General features: G+C 37.9%; 1 protein-coding gene across 1 annotated transcript in view; it reads right to left on the bottom strand.

Annotated features, from left to right (window-relative positions):
* UTRN (utrophin) overlaps positions 1-27,972 on the bottom strand; it is a 397,724-nt gene that overhangs the window by 48,411 nt on the left and 321,341 nt on the right. The window contains exons 59-62 of the mRNA XM_086461077.1: positions 26,722-26,782; positions 14,901-14,962; positions 13,841-13,915; positions 6,525-6,726 (exon numbers count right to left, since the gene is read on the bottom strand). Of these exons, the coding sequence (XP_086317203.1) occupies positions 6,525-6,726; positions 13,841-13,915; positions 14,901-14,962; positions 26,722-26,782 (400 nt within the window). The remainder of the gene's footprint in view (positions 1-6,524; positions 6,727-13,840; positions 13,916-14,900; positions 14,963-26,721; positions 26,783-27,972) is intronic.

Here is a 27,972-nt window from a genome sequence, read left to right as displayed (position 1 = left end):
TTCCTGGATTGTATCCAGTCAGATTTTGAATATCCTCAAGGACGGAGACTGTACAGCTTCTCTGGGCAACCTGTGTCACTGTTCGATCACCCCCACATTAAAAAAAAAAAAAAAAAATCACTTTTTTCTTATATGTTTAAGCAGAATTTCCTGTGTTTCAGTTTTGCTCTCGCTGCCTCTTGTCCTGCCACTGGGCACCACTGAAGAGCCTAGCTCCATCTTCTCTACAGCTCCTATTGGGTATTTATGCACATTGGTAAGATCCTCCTGAAACTTTTCTTCTCCAGGTTGAAAAGATACAGCGCTCTCAGCCTCTCCTGATACATCAGATACTCCAAGTCCTTATTCATCTTCACAGTACTTGACTGGACTCACTCCAGTTTGTCCGTGTCTCTTGGTTGGAAGCCCAGAACTGGGCCTAGCACTCCAGATGTGTCTCACCAGTGCTGAGAAGAAGGGAAGGATGACCTCCCTTGACCTGCCGGGAAGGCTTTTCCTAATGCAGGTCAGGAGACTGTAGGTCTACTTTGCCACAGGCACGTGTTGCTGGCTTATGTTCAACTTAGTGTCCACCAGGACCCCCAGGGCCTTTTCTTCAAAGCTGCTTTCCAGCCAGTCATCCCCCAGGCCTGTACTGGTGTATGGGGTTATTCCTCTTAAGGGAGAGGACTTGGTATTTCCCTTCACTGAAGTTCATGTGATTTCTGTTGTCCCCTTTCTCCAGCCTGTCAAGGTGCCTCTGAATGACAGAACAATCACTTAATTGTGCTGTGTGTACAAACATCTAAGAAGCAAAGCCTCACAGTGGGAAGGTTCAGGAAACTTTTTAATGCTTGAATTAACACAAAATTTATGGGTCAAGTATTTAGAATTAAGTGCCAGCACGCTATTCAGAATCGCTATGGCCATACAAGCATGCTTGTCACTACAAAATCAATTGATAAGACCACTTTAAGCAGCTCAGGTAGTTTTTGTTCTGATCCTGATGAAGAGAAGTCTGAACCATTATACCTCTATTATCTAGTTTAGAGCAAAGCTGTCCATTCTCCATCAATACAACAGTGAAAGGCAGGATAAAAATGGCACATTATTGACCTCTGACCTAACTTCAAGCGGGAAAATGGCAAAACCATTATAGCTGCTTGTCAGAAGTGTTTTTCTTGTTTAATGAAGTCCATTTGTCCCTCTAGATATACCTGAGCCCTTGTTCCCCAGGCAATACAGTCTAAGGATTCATTGCCCTTATAGTGTGATGTGGACATTCTTCTCCTTCCCCAAATGAACCGGAATTTTATTGCTTTAGTGGGAAGGGGAGAGGAGAAAGAAGTGAAGGGAAGGAGGAAATAAAGAAATCCTTGGTTTTGTAGGTAATTCTGTTGTCTCTACATAGGCACCAGGCAGGCTCTGGCCTGCATGCCTCGTGTATGATCCCCCTGCTGCACCCTCATCCACTGCCAGTCAGGAGGTGGCACAGAACCCAGATGTAATTCAACTTTTAAACCTGCCAAAAAAGGCATTAAAAAAAAGGTACACATAATTTCTAGGCATGGTAGGAGAGTGCACTGAAAGCATACACTACAGAGATGACTATTTTAGAGGGGAATCAGCCAACTAGAACATTTGGTCAAGGGCATGGGAGGACTTGCTGCATGGATAGAAAGGCTGGATTGGGATTTGAGCACATACAAATCTGTTGCATAGTTTGGACTCTCCATCCAAGCCATGAGTAATCATTCAGCTGTTTCAGAGACCCAACACAGCCGCAGAGAATATCAAAAAGCTACTTTATATCAGAACTAATGACTGCTACTACTATACAATAACATAAGCAAATGAGGGGAAAAAAAAGGGTAAGCTAGGAACAGTTGTATTCTCACAACAGAAAGGAACACTTTTATCCTATATATAACTACAGGAGATACTGGAACTACAGGATACAGAAGAGTAGAGGAGGGGAAGAACAGGTAACACACAAATAACAGAGGCAATAGACACAAACTGTGCCTCATGAGTTCCCTTGCTAATCCTACACAATTGAACCCCATACAAATGAAACAACTACAATCCCAACCTCACCACATCAGGCACAAGCTGTGTGGAGGACTTGGGATTCATATAATGCAGTTTAGCACCACTCAGCCATAAGAACATCTCAGCTGTAAAACAGCGTGCTAAATCCTAAAACTAACATTTCTGTTTCTGCTCAAACATCTGGAAATTCAACGACAGACATTAAGCCAGGATTAAAATTATCTGAAGGTTATGTCTTTCCAGGAAAATCAGTTGAGCAAACTTTCCAATATCTCTGTATCTTGCACTATCAACTCGTTTCTACATTTAATGTGGCAAATACCTGAACAGCTAAATTTTCTCTTTACAGAAAAACACAGAACATGATATTTATACCTAATAAAATAACAACCAGAAAAAAAATTTTATGCATACTTGTTGTTAAGCAAACTTTCAAAAAAACTTCCATAATCATGCAATCATCATATGCAAACTTATTCCTTTCTTTAAGTAACTTCCTAACACAGAGTTAGGACCCAAAACTTCTTTGACAGGCACACAGTCTACATCATAGTCACCTCTAAATTATAAACGTACTAATTGGGATATTATTAATATTAGATTGTTGAACATAAGCAGACAAATCTATTGCATGCAAGTATTCTGTAGCATTGTGATGGCATAGCCAGACATAATATATAAGCATTTTACCTAAGAATATGAACAATGTGAATGCCAAAGGGGCAAACAGTGATGGGCACAGCTGCACACAGCAGTCAGCCAAATAACAAAAAGCTGCCAGACAGAGGACAAGATTAAGTATAAGAGATTGCAAACATGAATACACAATAAGGATGACTGACAAATCAACACAAAAAAAGATAAGCAATATCAAATCCAGAGGAACCATGTGTCCCCTAGGGATGGTGGGTAATAACATAAAAATATCAGGCACTAGCAAGGAAAACTGGAAAAGAAAGAAGATGAGCCCACTTCAGTTCAGATTTCTCCTGTCAAAGAGTTCTCAAGTCTAGTCAACATTGACACTGCGACTAAGGACTACCAAGGACCGCAGCTATCTGTTATCTATATTTCCCAGTAAGAGAAGGCAGCCTGTTAGATCTCTGAAGGTCCCCACGGATGCTTCCACTTGATCAGCCACAGAGGAGTCAGGCAAAGAAACTCATTTTTCTGCCCTACAGAGGGCCATGTCCTTCCTAGAGCGCTTCTTACTACTATCACAGCCTGTTAAGCTCATCCTGCAGAGCCCTCTATGAATCAAGACAGCTATCAACAACACAAGGAATGCTACTGGAGTGCATGCAGAAAACTTCCATCAGCTACCATCAAAACCAGGCCATAAAGTTAAGACTGACTGAGTATGTGTCTCATCCTTCTCATTCTTCAGAAGTTCATAGACACCCTTCTTAGACTAATCCACCAAAGAAATTCAGTTTGAAAGAAGGCATTATCAAAAGCATCTAACATCAAAAATACTAAGAAAATTTAAAAGTTGAAATACAAGAAGTCACATAAACATTGCAAGACATTAAAAACAGTGCACATTAAAGTTTCTGACTGAAATAATGAGTCATCACACACAATTAGAACATGTATTCTGTATGGCAGACTTTAAAATATCTGAAACAACTCATTTCAACGGGTGTTAAGCTATTCCATTAGTACTGGAAGCTATCAGTCCATTTCATATAAATGACATTTGGAGATTTTAGCAAATTTGACAGGATATAGTCTACAAAAATGACCACCAGCTATTGCTTTTGGATGATTTAAACACAGGCCAGGCCAAATGATTTCATAGAGCAATTTCCTTCATAGCTCTCATTGTAAAATGCAATGCATTTATTTTTGATTTTATTTTAAAAAAAATCTCTGGACTAACCAAAACAAGGAACTCCAAGTTTGGAAAATGTTTACAAGGCAGATGTTGCTGCCTGGAACAACCTTTGAGTCCTTGAAGAAGTAAAAGTCACCAAGCAAATTTAATGTTTCTCTCCTCTACTTAGCTTGAAGAATGCATCATTCCTGATGTGTCAGAAAATACCAGAACACAACAGACTTATTCAAAAAATAAATTGGTTCTTAAGGGCCAAAGGCATCTGTAGGTGTCTGAAGAACTATTCAGTTTGCCATCAATCTGTGAATCAGTAATTAAATCTCAGGTTAATAGCATGCGACTAACAGATGCTTTTTGTAGGCAGTTTAACAATTTGAAACATTGTATAATAGCAATGCAATAAACAATGGAAATGCCAAGACACAAATTTCCTAAAGGCCAATTAAAAAAACCACCACAAACAAAACACACACACAAAAAACACCTTGTTTTTTCAGTATTTTTTTCCCCTGGAGTAGGTTTGAAAGGAGAGCAAGGAAACACATTCTAAAAGGTAATTTTACCTCAGAAAATCTTCATACTCCATTTTAAAAGTTTGACTAAATATTAAAGTCTTTCATCAGTTTGAAGAATTATCTACACTAAATCTTTCAACATAATAATCAAGGGGAAACCGGGGCAACAGGAAACGTTATGGAAAGAAAGGTTTGTTGCTTACTGCATGCATTTTAAATATGAACAGATTAAACAACTGACCTCTAATTGAAGTTAGGAAGCAAAGGTAAGCTGAAGAAAATATAATGGATTTATAAAACCCAACTAGTAACTACAAAATTTTCTCTGGCATTAAGTCTCCTATTCTAAATAGCCAATAACATTTAAGTCAAGCAACCCACTTGATCTACTGCACTAGTTGAAAGTGATGTGTTTGTTCACCTACAATACAGAACTCTGAAAATAAAAAATAAATGCAGGAAAAAGTCGCAGTCATTATTTGATGGCCTCTCCAATTTTCCAGCAGCAATGATGAGAAGTTCAACCAACAGAAATGTCACAATATTAAACAGTAATATTTGAAAGCCAAAGCACAGTAGGTGGTCTGCATATAAATGATAAATGGTCGTACGTACGCTGTTCCTTCCTTCCCTCTTCTCTATCACAATATTTAAAATAAAATAAAATAAAATATCCATAAAGTATAGGAGTACTGGTATGTAATCTGGTGGGGGTGGTGGTGGTGGTATAGCAAAATGCTATGAACTGTTAGAATTTGGCACTGATTAAGCGCGTGAAGATAGTGCAGATAATGCATATATCAAGAAGTAACAGCGCTCTCTCGCAAAGCCAGGTATATGAATTTCTATCATTATTCAAGAAACACTTTTGCTCTTTCAATCTTCAAGTGGGAAGAAAGGAAAGAAATTGTGTAACCAACCTCATACAGCTTAGAAATTCTGATTTGTCATTCTGTGTATAACTCTGAACTAAAGCATATACTCAGTTCAACACACTGAAGTGACCACTCCAAATGTTGCACTACTGTTTCTTTAGCGAGCTCCAGAAGAGTCCTGAAATGCTTTTGCTCAAGCAATGTAAGAAGATACCTTATAGGGAATGGAGGAGCTGATGGAAACCAAGTCTTTTCCCAGTTTTTACTAGAGAAGGGAGGTCAGAATAGTGAACATCAATAAGAAAAATGAGCAACAGACTCATGATTTAAAAGAAAAACTAAACAAAAACACACTGATTGTAGGTCACACAGTCTGATACAGTGCAGGGCACAGAGTTCTGAGTTTGACATTCAGCAGAAGAAAGAAGTGTCTGAGGGCTCAAAAAGGACTGGCCAAACCCACAAGGAGCTGCTGAAGTGGACCTTTTCATGTCCTGTTAGACTCAGTGCTCTCCCTGGAAATAGTGTACATGCATTTAAATAAACCCACAAGTTCTTGCTGTAGGCATCTTGAAACATTCTTGAGGCAAACTCACAATCCACCAGGGAAATACAGTCTCTGCCAGGACTGATACAAGGCACCTGCTGGAAGTGAGCCAGGACTGGGACACCAGAATCAGAGAGGCGTTGGCACTGAGATCAGAACAAGCACCACTCAACAAAAGATTCAGGACAGGGAGCTCAGCCAGGATTATGGCATGCAAGTAACTAAGTGTAAAATATGTAAGAAAACTGACCCCACCTGTGGCAAAAATAGGATCTGGTACAAAAAGCAAACAATCTGGACAGTTTGGAAGAAATACAACAGGAACACAGCTAAAGCAGCGTATCCAGTTCTCTACTCATACACATTTCTTGAAATCCTTTCAATGTTTCTTTGGCAGTAGTATAAAAGCAGTGTAACATTAGTTCAGCGTATCTGAGCAGGACAGCATAAGAAACATCTCATTGTAAGCAACTACACTTTCACTACCGAGTTAAAAACATCGAAAGATACAACATTTTATTAAAGAACTTCTTAAGGCTATGTCATTTTTCTATTATCATGGACACTTCCTCAAGAAAGTAACAGAAAAAGTATGCAATAGTCCTATAAGTCCAGCGTTTTTGATAAAAAATTACAAATTCTGTCTCCATGGCTTATACTTTGTTAATACTACATTACATTCCTGGGGTACACACTGTCAATAAAGACTTGTTACTTACCTATCATATACATTGAGTAGCCAGTTAAGACACATGTCTACACAGAGAGGAACATTCACCATATCATTGTGTTTCTCTTCAAGTCCACTGTAAATTGTGGTGAGACAGCTGATCACCTCCTGGACACCAATCAGCTGGTCATTTTGACTCAACTTGTGCTGTTTGAAAACATCACTTGTTGTATTCAGGTCCAATAGGTCCACTAACAACAGGTGATAAAAAAAGAAAAAGAAAAGAAAAGAAAAAAGATGTGAATATAGATGCCCACCCACACATCACATTCACAATACTTGTTAATACGCATATCGTAGCAAACACCGCAGAAAATTAGGCAAGAAGTAGCTGTCATTTAGTAATGTTATAGTGAAAAACTGTTCTCCATGAGAAGCATTTTGGTACTATGGATTAAAAAAACAACAAACAAACCAGAATCGAAAGAACACTATAAGAACACTGCACAGCTCAGAACAACGTTTAAAAAGCTGCTGAAGTAGTTTGTGTAATTAGAGGATCCTAACTTCAGATGTACACACACTGGGAGTCCAGTAGGCTTAGAGGATTCTTCACATTCATCATAAAGCAGAATCCCATTAAAAGACTATTACTTTTGATTAAATGTAAAGCAATGCAAATTCTTATGTAACAATGTTCTCTTAAATACTGCGGGACTGTACTGAGGACTGATTAACTGAACAGCAGTTGCTAAACTAGGGCTTAAAAGAAAGCAGGGAGAGGGAGACAAGGAAATTATTTATTGTAGCTTTCAAGAACCAAACACTATGCTTTCATGAAAAATATTTTGTTCTCCATTACAGGATTCTTTCTATAAGCAGTTGGTAATGCTATGGCTCTCCTACATGTGAAAAGGGTTTTGCTCCCAAAACCACACAAACGTGATTGTGAAAAATCTGATTTTTTTCATGGTGAAAATAAAAAGCTGTCAATGAGCTCTTCTAATTCCTTTCGTAAAACAAAATGGAAAAGACGAAACTCATTTTGGTGTGAAAGAAGGAAGAACAATGTGCGTCAAAGGGTGGTATAATCCTCAGTGCCTTTTTGTATAGAGTCAAGGATTTTGGCAAAAAACATAGTTGCAGTATAGGAGTATGCTTGCTACAGTGTATACAACATGAAGTTGAAGTATATTCCAAGCTCATCCAGAGCTGTTTCTGGAGAGCCATTAACACATTTACGCAATACATGTAATCTCTCAAAGGAATCGAAACATGACAAATCTCAGACACCTTGTAAATCGCTCTGCACCGATAATGTTAAACAACGACCCCAGAAAGGCAGCCCGTGCAAATGAGGTAAATCTAGCTTGGGCTGGAAAGTAAGTACAGCAGAAAAAAGCAGAAGCAAAACAAGACTAACCACTATGAGCAATTCTGTCAAGAACCCAATCATCATCTACCAGAAGATAAGGTTATGGGCCAAAAAAAAGGTTACATTCCCAATCCCCAGTCTACCCTTCCTCACATCACCAGACAATGAGAAACAGTACCTCACAGCCCTTGCCTTTCCTCTCCCTCATTGACATTGGTACATTCTATTCTAAATGTACAGCATCAGACTTGCACAGGTTTTACATTTGTTTGCCTTTTTTTTGGGGTGTGTGTGTGTGTGTGTGTGTGTTTTGTTTTACTTTGAGCCCATCTCTTGGGCTTGCAAACAAATGCCAGCCATGTAGTTACCAAACAGGCAGACTGCTAATTGCAGCAAAACACCTTCCCACTAGTTTGACCTGAGGTAGCCAAAGTATTTAGCAGTACGCTGCAGTATAATCTTCTACACTAGCCAGAAAAAAATATATAATACACTGGAAGAGGCTCACATGCATATTTAAAAACAAAACAAAACCCCAAACCCCCCACATCACAATGCAATGCAGACTATTTTTTTGAGGGATGGAGGAAGAGGGGTGAAGCCAGGTGCAAAACTGTAACGTGCTATCCAATCACATAAAATATTGCACTCAGGAGAGATGGCCACTTTTCACGCTTTTCCTTCATGACCTACGGGGGTGGGGTGGGGGGAACAGAACAATTGCAAACAGCGTGCTGGTTTGGGTTTTGTTTGTTGGTTTTTTGCTTTTGTTTCTGTGTTTGTTTTCTTTCTTTTTTCTCCAACACCTCAACATGTTTTTGTAAGGTACTTAATGGTTGGCTAAAAGCAGGTAAGCAACTTCCTAAAACAGACTGATAGCACCCAAAAGCTGCCCTTTTTAAAGCCAGTGAAAACTTAGAATGCTTTGGAATGCCAGAAAGTTGTAGCATTTGGGCTTGGCTTAACAAAACCATCCTTGCACTGAAAACACCAGTTCAACAGACACCGGAGTAAGCCCGCTAACTTCACATCTTGATCTGCCAGCACTAAGATTTCACATTTCTGCCAAAGGATTCTACAGGGAATTGGGAGAGGTAATTTCAGTATTTTCGTAATAAAAGAAAACTCTACTGCTGTACTAATGGAAATTAAGCAAAACTTACACTTCTGGATGACACCATTCATGGAGAATAAGAGGAGGAAATTACTTCCATCCCTGCTTACTTCAGCGCTCACTTGGCTGAATGAAGTTTGGGTACAGGCAGTAATCCTGTCTGGTAAAGTCTACTCACTAGCAGCACCCCTGGATTGGGCTGATGTAAAGATGGATTATTTTCTCATTACATTTCCATTTCTGAAAGTTTTAAAATAAAATGTGTTTATGCAGATGGGGAAAATCTAACCCTTCGTACGGCTGGCATGAAGCCTACTGTACAGAGCTTTTAGTGCATTTTTGCAGTACCATTCTGCATCTGCTCAAATGTGCTGAACGACCAATCCTGCTGTTAACCAACAAATGGACACAAAGGTTATGTCTTTCCTTTCTGCAGCGAGAAGTCTTTCCCAAAGGAAAACTATAAACAGAAACCACATCATTCAGCATGGTTCAAGCAGATGTGAGCGACTGATTCCGGAGCAAGTGACATGCAGCTGCTACTGGCAAATTTGCAGCTGTAACCCCACAGAAAATAGGCAGGCATTGCTATGGATCTTTTGTATTAGAAAGACCTTATGAATGATAGCAGTTCCTGCAAAAGGCTGCATGGCTGAAGGAAGTCTATGCAGCTCTCACTTTTAGTCTGGTGTGCCTTGATGTCCGTTCCTTAGCCTTGTGCAGTTAATATTCCTATTAGCATTCTTAAATTTTAAATCACCTAGAGGAGCTCAGTGACAGAATTCTGAATATACACAGTGGTTTTGTTCCCTTTTTCCCTTCCAGTACTACACTTCAGTATCTGGAGCAATATAATTTCTTGAAAATGAGCTACAGTATGCTGCACAAGAATAAAATACTGTAGTCAGGGCCTGGTGCTGCACAGCTGCCCAGTACAACCGCAACACATGATACTCCCTCTGGCCCCATTCTTCTTCTCTTAGTGGGAAAGTGCTCTCAGTATGTGTGCCTCACATAATCCGAGACAGAGAAGCTAAGACTTTGTTCTTTCCAACTAGCAACCTTTCTCAGCTTCCTGCAAAATAAATACACGCAGGTACATACACACATATTTGTCTCTGCAGGAATCTACCTTCCAAAAAACAGAACAAGATGAAAGGTGATTTTATCTTCCCACTTCTAAAGGAGGGTGGGGGAGTGGGAGGGAGTAACTTCCCCAGAACCATGTTCTTTTTGACACTTACTGAGACCAAAGACTCAGAAGAGAGATTAGGCATCAGCAAAGTTTTCAAAGTTCAGTTCTCAAATTCATACTTCTGGAACCTGCTTGTGTAACACTTAACACTGTGTTACCAGTCCTCACTGCAAAGTCAAAATCTATGACGTGCAAGTGGGACTGTGCATTCTGCTCCAGCTGTGCCCTTGGAGTCTTCACCAAAATGGCCTTTGCAGTTGTACACACACTGTGGCTGTGAGAGCAATTTGTCACATTTTACAGTTTACGATGACCTCATTTTCTAGTGACTTGTTTTGACATTTTATTTGCCTTGGCACACAAGCCTTTCTGAAGCATTTTGCATCCACGCGTCTTTAAAAACCATCCACAAAATTACAGGAAATACAATGGAAGACTAAAGCGATTTAGATCGGAAAATGAACCACAGGGGCAGAGAAGATGAGACTTTCCCTACCTTAAAACAAAACCACCAACAAATAAAAGCCAAGAATTCCAGATAGGGCTTAACCACTCTCCTCTTCCTCAGAGAGGAGGTGCTAGCACATGCTCTTTTGGCTATCTCAGAAGCCATTCATGAGACTGAATCAGGCTGAGAACCATCACAGTCAAAAGGAATTTGACCTGTTCCCTGGTAAGATATAAGCTAAGCCAACAATGACAAAAGGAACAGCACTGATTATATTTTTGAAGGTGGTCTTAAAATTGTGCCACATCACAACAAGCTTGTTCAGACACAGAAAATTCTTGTAGCTTTTAGTTTTGTGGATAATCCACGATGCCTTTCTTAAAAAACCCCAATGTTGTGTTCTCACAAATTACAGCAATCCTTGGTCAAATATGTGTGTGTAATAAAGCCAAAGATTTTTTTTTTTGCTGCTGTCTCCTCCCATGAGGCAGAGATGGAGCAAGCAAACAGCTTCATAAATGAGGCAGATTGGATCTGTAGAGGTGACAGTTTTACTCTTGGCTCTTTCAAACTGGAATATTCTCTTTAGTTTTTAATACTTCTCTCCGTTGTCTTTCCACCTCCCTCCCCTGAAACTGGGGACAATATTCACTTTGATAGGACAGCACTTTTGAAAACTGTGAATGAGGACAGCTAACCACTGCAGTTATTACATAAATTGATATATTTTGTAATAAAAGCAAGAGCAGGAAGTATGGTCCTCCTCAAAGCTTATTAGAAGTAATGAAAGTGAAGTTTGTTCTATACAGGTCGCTAGACAATCTGTATGGCTGTCAGAAATAGGCAGTATGATTACCATCCATCATGTGCAGTCTGTTTTTTCACTCTTCCCTGGGGAGCAGCCTGAACAAGGAGAATTTTACTTTGCTTTCTAGTTTCTTGCTTTGCTTTTGGTTTTTAGGTACATGTTGATGCACGCTTTATACCCTGTGCACTGATAAGCAGAATGTTCATAACGCTCTCTAGTCTTGCTGGGAGACGAAAATATAGTCTTGGGTACGACCATATTTCTTGCACAGAGAAGCTCTAGGCTATACCAAAAAAATAGAGGTTTTCTTTCAATACCAGCAGACAATCTTTCAAAGGACAGGTTCTGTTTTTTCCCAAATGTAAGACCTTGAACTTGATTTGAAATTCTGTGAGAAGCCAGCACAGCCTACAAAGAAGTGGCAAGAGGTACTCCCCAAAAGCCTGTGCTGCTTCACAGATGCACTCTAGCTTTCTGGAGTAGCTAGCTACCATCTCAGGCACAGCTTCATTCGGTATAATACATATCTGAAGTCCAGCCAAGAAGCTACTGTTAAGATCAGACTGCTGTCTTCCAGGCTGGAAGCAAAACTAACCACCTGAAGGGTGTGAAGGGACTCCTCCTTTGCTTGCATCTTTAGGATGGCTTTGCCTTTGTGTTCCCACTCAGACTGCAGTACTATACACCCTTAAGGGCTGAAAAGTCCTTCCACAGCAAGGACTTCTGAATTTAAACATGAAAATTTGGTAATGTTGTATAACATTTTTATACCAGCTGTTGCCAAGACCTTTCAAAAGGTCTAAAATCTATGACCTTCACAACCCACATCTTCCAAAATTGTTCCACTTCAATTTTTTTTTTTTCTACTTCATTCTACTTTCATTCTGGTAGATGTGTGCTTTTATGTACTTTTTCATTCGTAGTCCTAATAATTTGTAACATCCATATTCTCATCATCTCTACAACAGAACTTTTTGCATTCTTTTCTTTTTGTACACCTTAATCTCCCCAGCTCTATATTTCAGCTACTTTTCTTCCACACATCCTCTTTTCTCTGCCTTCTCACAAAATCTGACTTCCTTCTAAGCTTTTTGCCCTTTCAGTTATCTTCCTTGTCTTCATGACTTTCCTCTCTCTATAACATAAAACTTTTCTGTATTATGTCAAACTATTAGTGCAATCCCCTTTCTCTAAAATAAACATTGAACAGTTACAAGCTAGCTCAGCTACCCCAAGAAAGTATTGTCTGTCTTTTTCTCATCCTGATTCTCAAGGACAATGTAGAAATACCAGCGACAGGATGACTTCAAAGAGTACTCAGAGTTTGGTTTGCACAGGAGACTGAGGCAAGAGCCCAAAACCCCAGTGTGGTACTTTCTGTGTGACTCAGAGAAGTCCCAAGTCCAGAGGCCAGGACAAGACATACTGATACACCACTTCTGAGGCTGCCAAATTCTGAAGATGATAGTCATGCAACTTGCTGATGAATTAAACCATAATTGTGATAGTATATGAAATGCTTTTTTAAATACCTAGCAAATATGGAACAGAAAATTGGATACCAACATGAACCTTGGAAACGAAGCAGTTTAGACAGTTGAGCCTACTGACTAAACATCCTTTCCTGCTAACAAAATCTATGTGCTCTTCAGAGTGGACTGTGGCTGAATGATTAGATTGCTTAAGAACAGGGACAAATGCCAACACATGTCTGGGCAGAATATCCAGTGTGTGTATTAAATGCACTGTTGTTTTGTATTTAAATTTCAGACCCTTCCCCACATCCTCAGTATGTATATACACATACTATTATTACTAATAACAGTAGTTTGTTTTGTCCTAGAGCTTTTTGTGATTAAAATGTACAGCAATTCCAACTACCTATAACCAGCTCCACAGATCTGTATCGTTTCCCCTCACACTCTGAGTGGCTTGAACTCCTGTTTAACTGGAATTCACACAGTAAGATATTCGGTCTGAGAGGGAGGAATATTTTTGAAGTTACATCTAGCAGCAGTAAACACAAAAAATGGAATAGAACTCTCTAAAATATAATAGAATACCCAAGTTTATGTCAAAGGCCAGTATTTTAGCTCTCAATTTCACATTGGTTTGCATCAGCTTGTATCAGAAACATTATGCAGCAGTCAAGAGGTACAATACTTATTTTCCTATCACTTCTCAAAGTATTCTTAGTGGGCACATCATTTCAACTTACCTGCTGCACCCCTTTTTTTATTAATTGATTTTATTTGTTTGCAATGGTGACACCTACTATTGGCAATTCTTCCTGCCACTTTATTGGTTGACAATCTGTCAAGGATGTATCTGTTCCCTTGTTAAATGTTAATGTTGCTAGACTCAAGCTGACTCTCCCTTCCCCGAGTGCTGTAGAGAAACAATTTGTCTCAAAGGCCAAACTCACAGCACAGTGCTTTCTGCAGTCTTCGGATTTTGATGGCCGTACGGTAGGCAGAGAAGCGTACGTTGTTCAAGTCAGCTGAAACAGCAGAACAGAAATATGAGCAGCCCTAAAAATAGAGCCTGTAAGTTTCCTTCACATACAAATTGTCACATTTTGAAAGAAGTCTGATACCCCCTCTCTTCTCTGCAATGAGTTAATAGGACATGTCACAACAAATAAAGCAAAGTGGAAAAAGTTGGGTCCTCAGTCCAATCCACCTGCAGGGAAAGCCTCCAGACTCTGATGGTCCAGGGCCTTCAGAGACTGGCACACAGAAATCATGACACTATCTTGGCACATGCAATACATATACATAGAATAGAGTTTTATATACATATTATGCAGTGTTAAGTAGTTTCCAGACGAGTGCTCAAATACAGTAGTTTCTTAAATAATTTACAACTTCATCAGACAACACACAGGAAACAGAGGGCAGCAAAGGTCACAGAGAAAAAAATGACTTTTTAATGCCATGACTTTGTAAACAGTGCTTTGAAAGGGAGTCAGATAGCCATAAGCTCTATTTACAAACTGATGGATAGTAACATTTTTCCTCACTTAACAGTATTTTATGCTTTTGGTCCTTAGAAAGGGAGATTTCACAGTAAATGTAGATGTTAGCAGGGCATATTGAACTAGTTTTACCTTAATACAGCCTAGCCCTTAGTAATAGTGTAGCTGCTCTGATTTATTACAAAAGTTAGTTCCCTGCATAGCGGCATCCTGCTTTAAACATGCAGACAGCCTGCATCATTGGACAAACCCTCATGGATTTAAAATAAACAACATGCTGCATTAAAACAGAGACAGAGCGTATTGTTCAGAATTAACATTTCTGAAAGGCAATACACATGATGTGATCAAGGCAGTAGGTTTCACGTAAAAAAGCGTGTCTCATTGCAAGGTGAGAAATGCTCTGTTACACACAGTTCATGGCTACTCAGATGTGGCCAGCATACAAACACAGCTTTACTCATGGAATGAACACCATATAATGGTTTATTTTAAGAAATGCACTCACCTAAGGACTGGAAGAGATCAGTCATTTTAGGATGATCCCAACAGGTCGTCTGTGTCTCATGACTACAAAGAAATGAGGTAATGAAAGTTTAACACATACACCCTTCCAAAGAACAAAACCCCAAAGATATTCTGATTTTCTGTCTTTAAGTGGCAAGAAAACCCTCAGCTCTTTAATTAAAATGCATCATCTGTGACACTCAGCTCCTCAATCTTTTAATCACAAAGTTAGAGAGACAAAAGCCCACCCATATTTAACAGTGTTTACTTTTGATTCTAGGTGTGACTGTATCAGTTGAACTCTGATCCTGCAGCTAGGAGGCACACTAATAAAGTAAAACCGCAAAATTTCCTGCTGCTGTCGCACAATGAAAATATTTGTAAAAACACTTTAAAAATAAAAAGCATTGAGGTTTTATTTCAACTTCATTGCCTATCTGAATGTATGCATCAGAACATACAGTGATTTTAAGCTTTACCTGTAACGCATTTAAGGGAAAGCCTGATCACTGTTCACTCACCTAATCAAAAGGTATCTTCATTTACAGGGTGTATGCTACAGTAGTGTTCACAGAACAGAGATTCAATAGGCAGCATCACTTAACCCACCATGTAGCAGATTGTTTCAATTCACCAAGGTTTCAGGTATGCAGCCACAGGGTTTGAAACATGGTTTATGTCAGGTCTACTGAAATCTCGAATTCCCTTCTATAAGCCACACTGTACTTGTATTTATCAACATTAATTGCTGGAATGATTGCACACTCTTGCCTCACAAAGTATTTACATTTGAATTAGATTCATAAGAAAGTTAATTAGAGAAGTTGCATTAAAATGATAATAGGATTCCCTTTAAAAGTTAATAACGAAAATGAAATAATGCTAGGTTAGCAAATCTAACAGTAAAGAGCAGACAATACCACTTATTTCACCTTTGTCTTTATTTAAAAATTGTTAACGCACACACTTTTTTTCCACATACAGGTATACTTCATTGTAAATAATGACTTTCAATTGCACTTTGCCATTAAATGTAGTGGATTGTCTTCAGTTGGTAGATACATACAGCTGACCCTCAGTGGGTGCACAATAATTTATCATCACTGATTTTTTATTTTTCTTAAATTGAGAAACCAACCAAGGATGAAACCTTTTATGCTAGATGGTACAAAAAAAACGGGATAGAAGGTCTCCGCTCCAAGGAGCTGCAGAGACAGGACAGGTACTACAAAGGGGAGGCAGGCTCCAAACAAAGTGCTAAAGGCCCTTCTTTACATTACCCTTCGAAATATGCTAGTCAAAAATTCATGCATTGAGTCTCTGCACAGGGGATATGATCCCCAGTTTACATTCCATACACCAGTGTGACCTTTCCAGCTTTGAATCTGGTCTAAGTCTCCACAGTCAGCTTCTCCCTGTCACTAGGCTTAAATCTCTGCCATGGGTTTCATTTGTATATCTGGCACCATTACAACTTTGTGAGGTGTTTTTCATGGATGTTCATAGACAAAATATGTATTTCCTATTAATACAGTAGGTTATAAATGTTCTTTTCCTTCTTTGTGGCTATTCCCTAGCAGACAACTGAAAGGAGGGAGAGGCCTTTCACATGATTATATTTAAACAAGAGAGATTTACACAACACACAACCAAACCAACATCTTCTGTTAGACCTTGATTGACCCTGAAATACCACAGTAAACCTGCTCCAATTCAGAACAACACTGAAGTACATCTTTACATCTGAACACGTTTTTCCTGACCTGAAATTTTTATTTGGTTTCAATGTGATAATATCATCACATGAATTGCACTGACATTTCAAATTCCAAATGAGGTGGTCAAGGCTCTGATATGCTGAACTCCAAAGCTAAGGCATACCAGTATCTAAAAATCAGTGTTTCTGCAGTTTCTAGAAAGACACTTTTAAAACAGCACTGTTTATCCTTGTCCAGAAAAGTCATTTCAAAAACAAGTAGCTTGACAAGCATTTCCCTGAAAGGGGCACACCAATAAATCATCATGAAGCTAACAACAACATAAAAGCATATATCTGGGTTTGGTGCTGTGCCAAGGCTAAGGCAATTGACTGTCCAGTATTCTCAAAAACTCTGGTATAAAAAACCCTACAGTATATTAGAAAGAACAACAACATACACAGTTTCAGCAAATAGGAACAGAAAATATAATAAAATGGTTCATACTGATCAACATATTTAATAACCCCAAAACTAATCCTGAATCTGACGAATATCTGCACTATCATGTTAAGTAGGACACCATCATTATCATGTTGACCATTTAGAATTGCTTTCTGTTGACAGAACCCATTGCAGCTGCCCACAGAAATGGATCCAATCTGTGATCAGTTTAATAAAGCTTTTTTAGGTTAAGCAATTTCCTTAACTTATCTGACCAAGAACCCCACCCCCAAGAAAAGCCAAACCCACAAACACACACAAAAATAAATTTAAAAAAAAGACCAAGACTGGTGATTTTACTATCAACACAAGCAAAAATGATTTCTTAGAATTTTCTAAGACTCTTACCTAAAACACCTTCAAACTTCTATGTTAAAGGTAAAGGTAGTTGGCACTACCATGGCAGAAACTTTAAATATATGTGTATATACAAAAATACTTTTCACTCCATTTTAAATGCCGAAATATTAGTGCAAACACAGCATGTAAACAACATGAAATTTAGCTGAGTCAAATCCTGTTTACTGCATTAGAAATTATCATGTCAAAATTAGCTGTGATGGTAAGAACTTCGATGAACTGCAGCCTTTAATTCTCAGTTCACTATTTTCTGACATTAAAAAAATATGTTTCCATGAAGTCTATTTCCTACTTGTGGGGTGCTGCAAGAATCTCACCTGGGAAGTGCAGCAGAAGTGAAAGTTTTACTAGCAGCAAATGCCTCTCTACACAAACAACGGATTGATAGAAGGAGTTGATTTGAAATTCTTCTTTTCTGGCAATAAATTGTTAAATTTTGCTAGGTCCAGAGACCTTTTCTCTTTATTTTTTCTCTTTATTTATTTTTTTTTTTTTAAAAAAAAAGGAAGAAAAAAAATAATTAAATACTTGGGCTAAATTCTTGCTTCCCCCCACCGCACGCTCCCAAATATACTGATATACTCCAGCATGCATCTGTAATGCTTAATTAGGATGTTGGTAGATTTAATTGCAATTTAGATTCCAGCTTCTAAGTGATTTAAACCCATATGCAATGAATAAGAGCTGGTATTACCTATCAAACTTTTTCCTCAAATCAAGTTTCCAGGATTTAAGAACAAACAACAGTTTCATTATTGAAACTGTTTGCTTTAAGTACATAGTTTCAGTAGTAGTTTAATCTGAAAGATTAAAACCACTTTAATTGTGACATACTGTCCAAAAATTATGTTATTTTTTCTATTTTATGCGCGTTTAACATTAAGCAGAACAAAGTGAAGGAGATCGCCAAAATCTCTGTATCCTGCACTATCAACTAATTTCTTCATTTAATGTATTAAATAACCTGAACAGCTAAATTTTCTCTTTACAGAAAAACACAGAATATGAAATTTATACCTAATAAATAACAACCAGAAAAATATTTGTATGCTTCTATTTTTATTTGAAAGAGAAATAAATTTGTGCGAGACTGTGTATATACTAATGGATTTTTAAAACTTATCACTCTGTTCTTTTATACAGCACACAGATTACGTGAGAAAGGAGACCAAATGAGCATCAACTGGCGGAATCGAAAAAATGCAAGAGAGAATCCCTTCACTCAGGCTTCTCCATAATTACCCAGAAGTCAGTAATACCTGACAGCTCCTAAATGACTACACAAGGTGAACAGGATTGTGCCAGCCTCATCCCAAAACACCTAGCAAAAAAACACCCGTAAAAGCAGAGCAATCCCGTACACGGATCCAGCAGAGAAGTGGAACAGGCTCAGAGTCAGTGAATCACCAGCTCAACAGTCTGGTCAGGTCAAAGGCAGCAACTTCACTGCCCCAGGCAGTGCCCCTACCACCACCAAATGAACATATTCCATGGATAAGGCTTCATTTGAGACAGAAGACACCAAAGCCAGACCACTTTGGGCATAGCTGAGGAAAAAAAAGTGACTCTAAATATCAGGGAGAAGGGAGGAATCAGTCTCAACAGTGACTTTTCTTAATGCAAAGCTTTTTTTATAACAATTTCCTAATATGCAGGGACTTTTATGTGGACACAAATTGATTTTCACAGGAAGAAAAAAATGTGTGCGCAAATAACCTTCCCACGCTACAAATAAAATTGTCAGAGAAAGGAGTCATTTTATTAGGTGGTCCAAACAGGAGGCATGCAAGACAAACTGCTTTCTGGTGATTTGGTTTGTAAAGCAGCTCTTTGAAATAAGATCCATCTTTCTCTGCTGTAGTTGTGGTAGCTTTTGTGTTATTGATGTCAGACTAACGCAAGCAGATCAAGAACTGAGAAATGTGCTCAGAGACTCTACAGTACTGGACAGTCTGTAATAGATGAGACCGACTTGATGAAACTGGGGGAGATCTTTCTGACTGGGATCTCGTAGCTCCTTTTTATGCAAGTTCATGACATAGCTACCTATTCTAAAATTTGCACTGCAGTAGTTACAATTGTCCAGAGAGTAAAAGCAGACTTGGATGTTCCCCTGCTTCTCTGATATTTTGCTCAGTAAAAACAAATAACATACAAGATATCAGACCTACAAGAATAAGGAAATAGATAAATAAAAGATTACACACTTTCTCTCTATGTATTTTACGTGTATATGTGAAATATGTTATCCTTAGAGCAAAGGACCAGAAACTGCTAAACTGCTAATTACCAGAGTTCCTAAAAGAAGGTAAGCAACTAAAACAGCATGGAATTCACTCACGGAAGTGCTCCAGTCATTTTCTGAAGATTTCCAGGCAAAATGATTTTACTACACCACAAAGAGAGCTCCAACTTGATTCCTCTGGAGGCCATAACTTCCAGTAAGTCCCAGAAGGCAATTAGGTAGAATTGCATGGATTGTTTTTTACCACAGAGACATAACAAGAAGCCTTCAGAAAATTCAGCCCTGCTAGCAACTATCTGCTAAGAATGTGAAAAAAATGCCATTTTCTATATTTTTCTATAGAAAACAATGTAACTTCCGATGATGGAGAGAAGGCTGGAGAGAAGCTAAGAGAAATCTAAATTCGGAATGGTGCTGAAGTTAGATGGGAAAAAAAAAAGAATTTTACATGATAACTTGTGAAAACACATGAGAATTTTATAACTTTTAGTCATCTCACTGAACCTTTGAAAAGCCTCAGAACAAGTATTTAACCAAGGGCAGACAAATCTACAGAGTCTTCCCTCTCTGTTACAACTACTGTGGCAGTTCTGTCCCAGGCCGCAGTGACACTCGTGCCAAGGAGCACCTTCTCTCACAAGCACTCTACTAACTTCAGGAAGAACCACTTGTAGAGTGAGGTGATATTTACTTACAGTGAAAGCTGGGCTGCTTATTAATCTTGCATGTAGATGGTACTGGATAAAAAGAACTTTTCAAGGTCTACAGGAGCCCAGGTTATGAGATTTCATTCTGCACAGTGAGTGGCATCAGAAGGGACTTCTGCTACGACAGAAGTGAGCTGGTCTACAGGGCAGTAACACAAGTGGTTTGAACATGTTACATACTCCCACATGGTTCAGCCAGGGAGGAATTAGAAGCGTTTCACTGACAAGAGAATTCATTCAGGGTTGGTTTTTGGTTAGTATCAAAGGACCAAGTTATTCAGAATAAGAGTCTCCTAGGTCTCTTCTGCCAAAACTTACTGACACAGTATAAGCCGCAGAGCGAAACATGCAACCATGACTAGATTACATGACAAAACAGTGTAATTTAAAGAGTCTAAATGCATTTGTGTCAATTTCACTAACTAAAAATAAACATTATAACCATAAAATATTCCAAATTTTAAACCCGACATATTAATGAAGTGCTCTAAAGCTTAAATGACAAACATTTACCCTTACAATCTGTTTTTTATCCCTTATGTTTGCTGGCAGCTTTCTAATTATATAATTGGCAAAGACAATCCGCATTAAAAACGCTTCCTGGTTGTAAACAAGAGCTGAGAAACAGTTAGCATGTCACTTAACTTATGATCTCTAAAAATCAGAGTCCTATTGAAATGAATGGAATAAGTCGTACATTTCCAGGTGTTCCAAGCTGCCCATGGAGTCGTGACAAAAAATTCCATTCATTCTTTTTCAGCTTTTTGTCTACAAGAAAGAAAACTAGAGACATATTTGTGGATTTTTTATCATTTCTTAGCATGAACAAGGTCTAGTCTGTGTTGATAACCACTGGAAAACACCACAACAGCAGATACTGAAACAGTACTCTGGCATTATGTTAAGTATCTTTCTATTCCTCTAGTCATTTGCAGAAACATTACCTGAAATCAGGATCTTTACTGATCACTACTGAAACAGTACTCAGAATTCTGACTTTGCTCCTCTTGCCAAATTTCAAATGGTATAACATCATCCCTACTTTATAAATATGTCACGGTGTTTTATTGAGATAGTGTGTATTTTCTTTCTTTTTTTTTTCTTTTTTTTTTTTTTCTAATACCACTAGAAAATGCTAGTTTGTGGTGAAAAAGAGTTGACATAATTCATAGTAAGGGTAATATATATTAGAGGTTGGTGGAGCAATTTATATGCAGATATTTTGAAATCCCTCCAGAGAAAACGTACTACTGCATTTCTTTAATAGAAAACAAAGACCAGCACAGGAACTGGTAACTGAAGAAACTCAAAACCTGAAACCTGTATTATCTCTTTCTATAGATTATATTCTATTTTCCCTTCTAAGGGAAACAATTCTTAACACTTATAGGAATGGGATTACAGGTATAAGCAGAATAAGAAAAAAAAATTAAGTTTCCCATTCCCTTAGTTCTCTCCCTCTTCCCCATACAGGCATAAACCAGACATCAGTAAAGACTTCCTGAAGAGTCTTGAAAAAAAAATGGAGAAACAAAAAGCATTTTATTCCCATTCCCCATAAAGTTGAACAAGATACAGGAGTTGCTAAAATGAGATTTTTAAGGTGTTGCTGATGCCAGCCTCTTTGCAGGATTACAGAAATCTAACCAAGGTGACTATGGAGTCTGATATTGATCAGTTTAATGATTACACCACGAAATTGCTCTCCCTACGTAATGCCCTGTATGAGATGAAACTCGCTGTGACCCTTTCTGTATTACCCTTTTGTTTCTTCTGCACAGTACAAACATCTAATAATTTAGAGTGTTGAAAGGTAAACAGATGTAGAACACTTAAATTACAGTTAAAAGAACACCAGCAAGAAATGCCAGGGTAATCATGTTTTCTGCACATTCTTTCAGTTCATTGTGTTTTCCTCAAAGATGTTTAACGATCATACGTAGTGTCTCCTTTATTCTTATTTTTCTCTGCAGAATATTTTTATTGAAGTGCTATGTAATATAGGCTTTATTTTTTCATTTTCTGTTACAGAGGCCAAGCATGTCTTATTTATGATTCAAATAGTTATAAATGAACAGCAAAAAACTTCCCTGTTAAATCTCAAATCTTTAATCTTTGCAAACCAACCTACAAAATGCATATTCAGTGGTAAACTTGCTAGACCTTTTGTCCAAACATCACGCTTTTATTACCAAAAATGCATTAATAAATACTGTGCCTGCTGTGCTATTTTCCCATCCATGCTGCTCATTAGTTCCATTCTCTTTTACAAAGTATGAAAGACCAAGCCTTTTTTTTTTTTTTTTTTTTTTTGAGATTTTACAGTTCGGGTTTTCATTCATTGAATTCTACTGCGACAGAGAAGACTCACACTACAGAAATACAGAAAATTCTATTAATTGTCATTAAGAAAAATATCAAACAGTAGGCAAAAAGGACTAAATAGAGTCACATCTACAGAGGTAAACCCATTTGGCAAATTTGGTTTACGCAGTAAGACAATCCAAGAGGATAAAAGAGACAGGCTAAATTATGTGTGTAGGTTCAGTTCAACCAAATATCCACCATAGCCCAGGGAGAGCACAGCAAGATAAACCTGGGCTCAATGAATTACAAATCCTTCTTCCAACCAAGCAGAATAGTCACTGCTTTCCAAAATGCCCAAAGCCAGATCGCCGCTGTCTGAACTTCTAGGGCAGAGGAGTTTGTATGCTGGCGTTTTATCCTTCCGTTGCCTCCATTACTGGATTAAATTAAAACCCCAGAAAGGACGGACGTCCAACTGTTAGTAAATGGGTTGGGGAGAACAAACTGGACTCCAAAGCCACCACGGTGTGCTGGTACACCAAAGACCTCTTTCTCCAAGATACTTCTCTCTATGCGTGTAAATGCAAGTTACCTCTGGCATCATGAAACAAACAGAATAAATGCTGCTTATCTGAAAATACAGACTTCTTGCATTATTTTGACATTCTCCTTACAGATTCATTGCTACCTAAAGTGCTCCCTCTTGCCTTCTCAGATGCAGTTCCCTATCTTTTTGAACTCCATTCTCCATGTGCAATAAATCTGCGAAGAGTGAAGGTTTGGTTTTTTTTTTTTTTTTAATACTCAACAGAGGTACAACTACATTATCATTTGCAGCTATGTCACTGTCTGAATATTTTACATTTATCATTCAAGGACACTCACAAAAAGCAATTAAAATGAAGGTATGAATTTATGGTTGTCTAAGAAAAGTCTACGTTCTTATTCAGAATTAAAGTAGCCTGATTTCAATTAGCATTTATTTCCCTTTCAAAATTAATCTAAAAAAATTTCTCATTTTTCAGCCACCAATCATTGAATCATACTTTTATTCTCCTTGTTCTGCTGTTTTTCTTCCTTATCCCATAAAATGAATAACAGGTACCTTAAACCTTCTCTCTGAACATACAAGTCTTGCTGTAAAGACAGTTAATATAATTGCTCTTGAATGATAGAGTTACTGAGACTCATCATAAGTTTTTCTTCTACTCATGTTGTGTTTTACACCAAAGGCACCTCATTCAAAGAGCTTAGTACAATTAAACAAAAAAGAAAATTAAGTTAATCTTTGCCTCTTTCCCAGATTTTCTTTCTATATAAACAACCACCATTAAATCCTGTTGACTGTTCTCTTGAATTGTATTACAAAAGCTCATATAATTACTCCAATCAAATAAGTTGTTGTGGCAGCATTGTTTTCCTTTTTTAAACTGTATCTGAAATTAGGCGACAGATAAAGATTTAAGAAAGTATTTAAAGCTAAGAGTACTCTCCAGCTTGATCATATCAAAGCAAATGAAGTTCAGAATCAGCTCTTTTCTGCTTTATTTTCCACAACTCTGTTTTATCTAGCTACTACTGCCAACACTGAAGTTTAGATCAGTAAGCAATAAGAAATAAAGGAAATTGCCAAGGTCAGGAATACTGAAATTTAGTATTCCTCCTCAAGCTTTTTAAAATAAATAAATCCTAATGGTTACATGTAACATCATTCTTCTCTTTCAAGACACAAGAATCAAGATGTTGCCTCAGTAGCATGTATTATGTGGAAAGTAGGGAAAGATCACTGGAAAAGTCTTTGAGATGCAGTAGTTAATTCTGTTAACTTCATTAAAGCCATCCTCAAAATAAACCAGTGATCTCTGCTTCTATAAAGACCTTGACCCTCAGAGAACTTGTCCTACACTTCTGTCCCTTTACCAGACTTCATGTGCAAGATTAAAACAATCTCAGAGATGCTGGGGTTTGTTTCTCAGCCCTAACTGGCTTCATTCCCCAATCTAGCTCCAGGGCAGCCAACACACTACTATTAGAGCAAGCCCACAGTATCAGTGGATACTTTGACACCAATTTGTGTACTTGCAAGATTGCACCTGCTGCACACACTGGAAAGACATACTTTCTTCTGAACTAGTCGCTATAAAAAAAAAAAAAAGATTTCTCAAAAACTGCAGTCTGGCTGAGGCAGGGCAAGAGAGATGCCCAGAAACTCAAAAAAATGTATTATGAAGTATGGAAAATGGATATGCATACGAAATATTCAAGTTAAAAGTCTTTGCTTAGCTCAGCACAGATCAGAAGCTTTAATCTTGGGTCTGTTCCATCTGTTGTGGTGGTAGGACCATACAACCTATCTCTATCCTCCAACCCTGAATGTACCCGGGAGCCCCACAGACCCTCCGCAGCCAAACGTGCACCCAGTAAACATTTCCAATTTCAGCTACTAGCTCTGATCAGGTAGAGCAGGAATGCGAATTGCCATCTTTCAACGCCCACTAAGGACACACCCACAAAAAGAAAAAACTGTTTCAAGGTACTCTTCCTCTCTGTAGTTTGATACTTCAGGATTTTCTTTGAATTGCAGCTGTAGGGGTGATCATTTTAATTGCACTGCTGCCTGAGTCTGGGCAGTTGGTGTGCCTCCACATCCAACCTCTGCCCTCTTCTCTTACCCTTGGGGCTGAGGGAGGAACCTCTTCTCCAGCACGTCACAGCTTTCTGTTGCCTCCTGCAAAACTTTTCAGCAGAGGTGCAAATGTTTTTATAGAGAATTCAAGGACCTTCACAGTAGGTATTTCCTTTTTCTAGTTACCTAGTCAGATCCTTTAAAAAAATTAATCATCATATGACAGTTTAAAACCAACTGTCACATCTCAAGAGTGATGACAAAAGGTTTGAATGGCATAGATTTACTGTTATCTGCTTTTCAAAGCTCTCAAGCACTCATAAATTGTTTGAAGCACAAAATGTGGCTCTGAGATTTATGACAAAGCAACATGCAATAGTACGAAGTCCTCACTGACGCTCTGTTAGAATAAATTATTTGCAGGTCCAATTCATAGTCATCCGACAAACTTAAAAACCCTTTCCAAACTTCAACTGATAACATTTTAAAATAGATTTCCTTCAGCCTAAAATGAACAACTCTGAGTCTGGCTTACTATGCATTGTACTTTTTAAAATTTCCTTTATCTCTCTGGCAAAAAGCTATCTTTCTCTCAAAGATGCAATCTTTGACTTTTGAAGTATTGGCAAACAGTACATAAACAAATGCTGACAGAATGAGAAAACCCAAGTTAAGGATTGCTCTGAGTAGAAAACAAAAATTTCCGTACCTCCATAACTAAATATTTCTTATTATTTTCAAAATAAATATCTCGACCATTCCTCTTGGTAACCAAGGTATTTCTACAATTTTTGTCTATATTTATGTTAATGTTACATTTACTTTAATATCAAGTACTATAAAAACTTCCATAAAGTAAAGAAAATGACAGAAGGACAGTCAACACAAGTCTATTTCCGAAGGAATTTTGCACAAAATAATGAATGGATATATAGATACCCATTCTATATTAGATATAGGTGACTATAGATATTAGTCACCACTGTTCTGCTGTAGGTTATAAACTTTTAATTTTTGAATACATTATGTATTCAGCTTTTTTCCCCTTTACAGTTTATATACTGGATGAGCCACACACAGAAGTAGTATAGTTTGAATACCGATACTGTATTACACTGGAGTGTCTCTGCTGTTTCCTGTATGTTTGAGCTGGGTTTTCAGTTAGGGTTTGTAATTGATTTCTTTTTACATATTTCTAAATTACACAGTATGCAAAGCAACAAACATGAAAATATACAGTATATGTAGCATAACACTATGTAAAGAAACTCTTGATAACGTTTCTAGTTATCACTTAGTACCTATGTTTTTCTGCCAGGTTACAGTGATAAGACCCTCTGTTATGCTTAAAGAAAAAAGAATCAAGGAAAACTTACTTGATATAGTAGGGCACTTTGTTATGTGAAACAGATCTCTGCCACGGAAACTGTACTGAGGCTGAAGAAATAAAGAGAAGGTAATTACTAGAAAGCACCTGTCAAAAAAAATCCAACTATCTCTATTTTATTTATTTTATAATTAAACAGTTATAATAAATTAAATGGGAAGAACTCAAATTTCCCAGACAACTTTCAGTAATTAGAAAATCAGCTGGAGAAAACGACAACAATCTATCAAGATGATTCTAGGCATGTATTTGATGTCAAGCTGGAAATAAAACAAATGTGGTGATTCTACTTCAAAGAAGGATAATAAATTCTGAACAAGCAAGCTAACCATCCAGGAAAAATAGACACACTGGTTTTCCTACCTCTGTAGAATTATTATCAGTTTAAGCTTTGAAAAAAAATGCTTCCACTAAATGCTTCCACTACTATAATTAATGCTCTGCAACAGAACAAAAAGGAAAAATATCAACCTTATTTTTATCGGTTACAACCCTTAGCTCCTATTTGCAACTGAAATTTAATATTGATTAACACTGTATGACCAACGAAAAAGGCATTAAAACCTGTCTTTGCACTCCTTGCTGAACAGCAGTAATCTGCAGAATTTATGCAAGTCTGATACAACAGATACCATCTATAACACCAAGAAGCCTCCTGTACACTGAGTTGCAAAAGGCATGAAGTTATACATGACACTACAACTCTGCTTATCTAAAGATCCCCGGAGATAAAAGGTGAAAAATTGTTCAGGCCAACAGGACTGCTGGTGCACAACTTAAAAATAGCTATTTACTTAGGAATCACAGGTACGTATATGTCCTACCAGAAATTATCAGACTAGTGCCTGGTCGATCAGGGTTTTATCACAGGAGAAACTTACTTCACTAGATTCACTGAAGAAGCAGAGGTTGAAAGAACAGGTAGGAACAACTCATCATCACAATGGGATGAATTTACACTGTACACATATGCCAACCCTTCCAAGACAGAGTGCCTACTCTTAGGTGCTAACACCCTTGTTTAAAGGCTTTGATCCACATTGGATCTCACGTAAACTCTCAATTAACGTAATTTTCTGCAAGCATGGCCCACTTTAGAGCTCAAACCATTTTGGAAAAAAAAAAAAAAAAAAAAAATCCATTGAAGGTAACTCTCTCTTCATCCCTTAAGACCTCTCAAGGCTGCAGCAAAGAGTTACAAACTGTGTAAGCCCCATAGGCTGGTGCTACTGCAGAAAAC

The sequence above is a fragment of the Leptosomus discolor genome, chromosome 2 (assembly GCF_034619465.1).
Source record: "Leptosomus discolor isolate bLepDis1 chromosome 2, bLepDis1.hap2, whole genome shotgun sequence".
In the NCBI taxonomy this organism is placed as follows: domain Eukaryota; kingdom Metazoa; phylum Chordata; class Aves; order Leptosomiformes; family Leptosomidae; genus Leptosomus; species Leptosomus discolor.
This window is presented reverse-complemented; position numbering and strand designations above follow the sequence as displayed.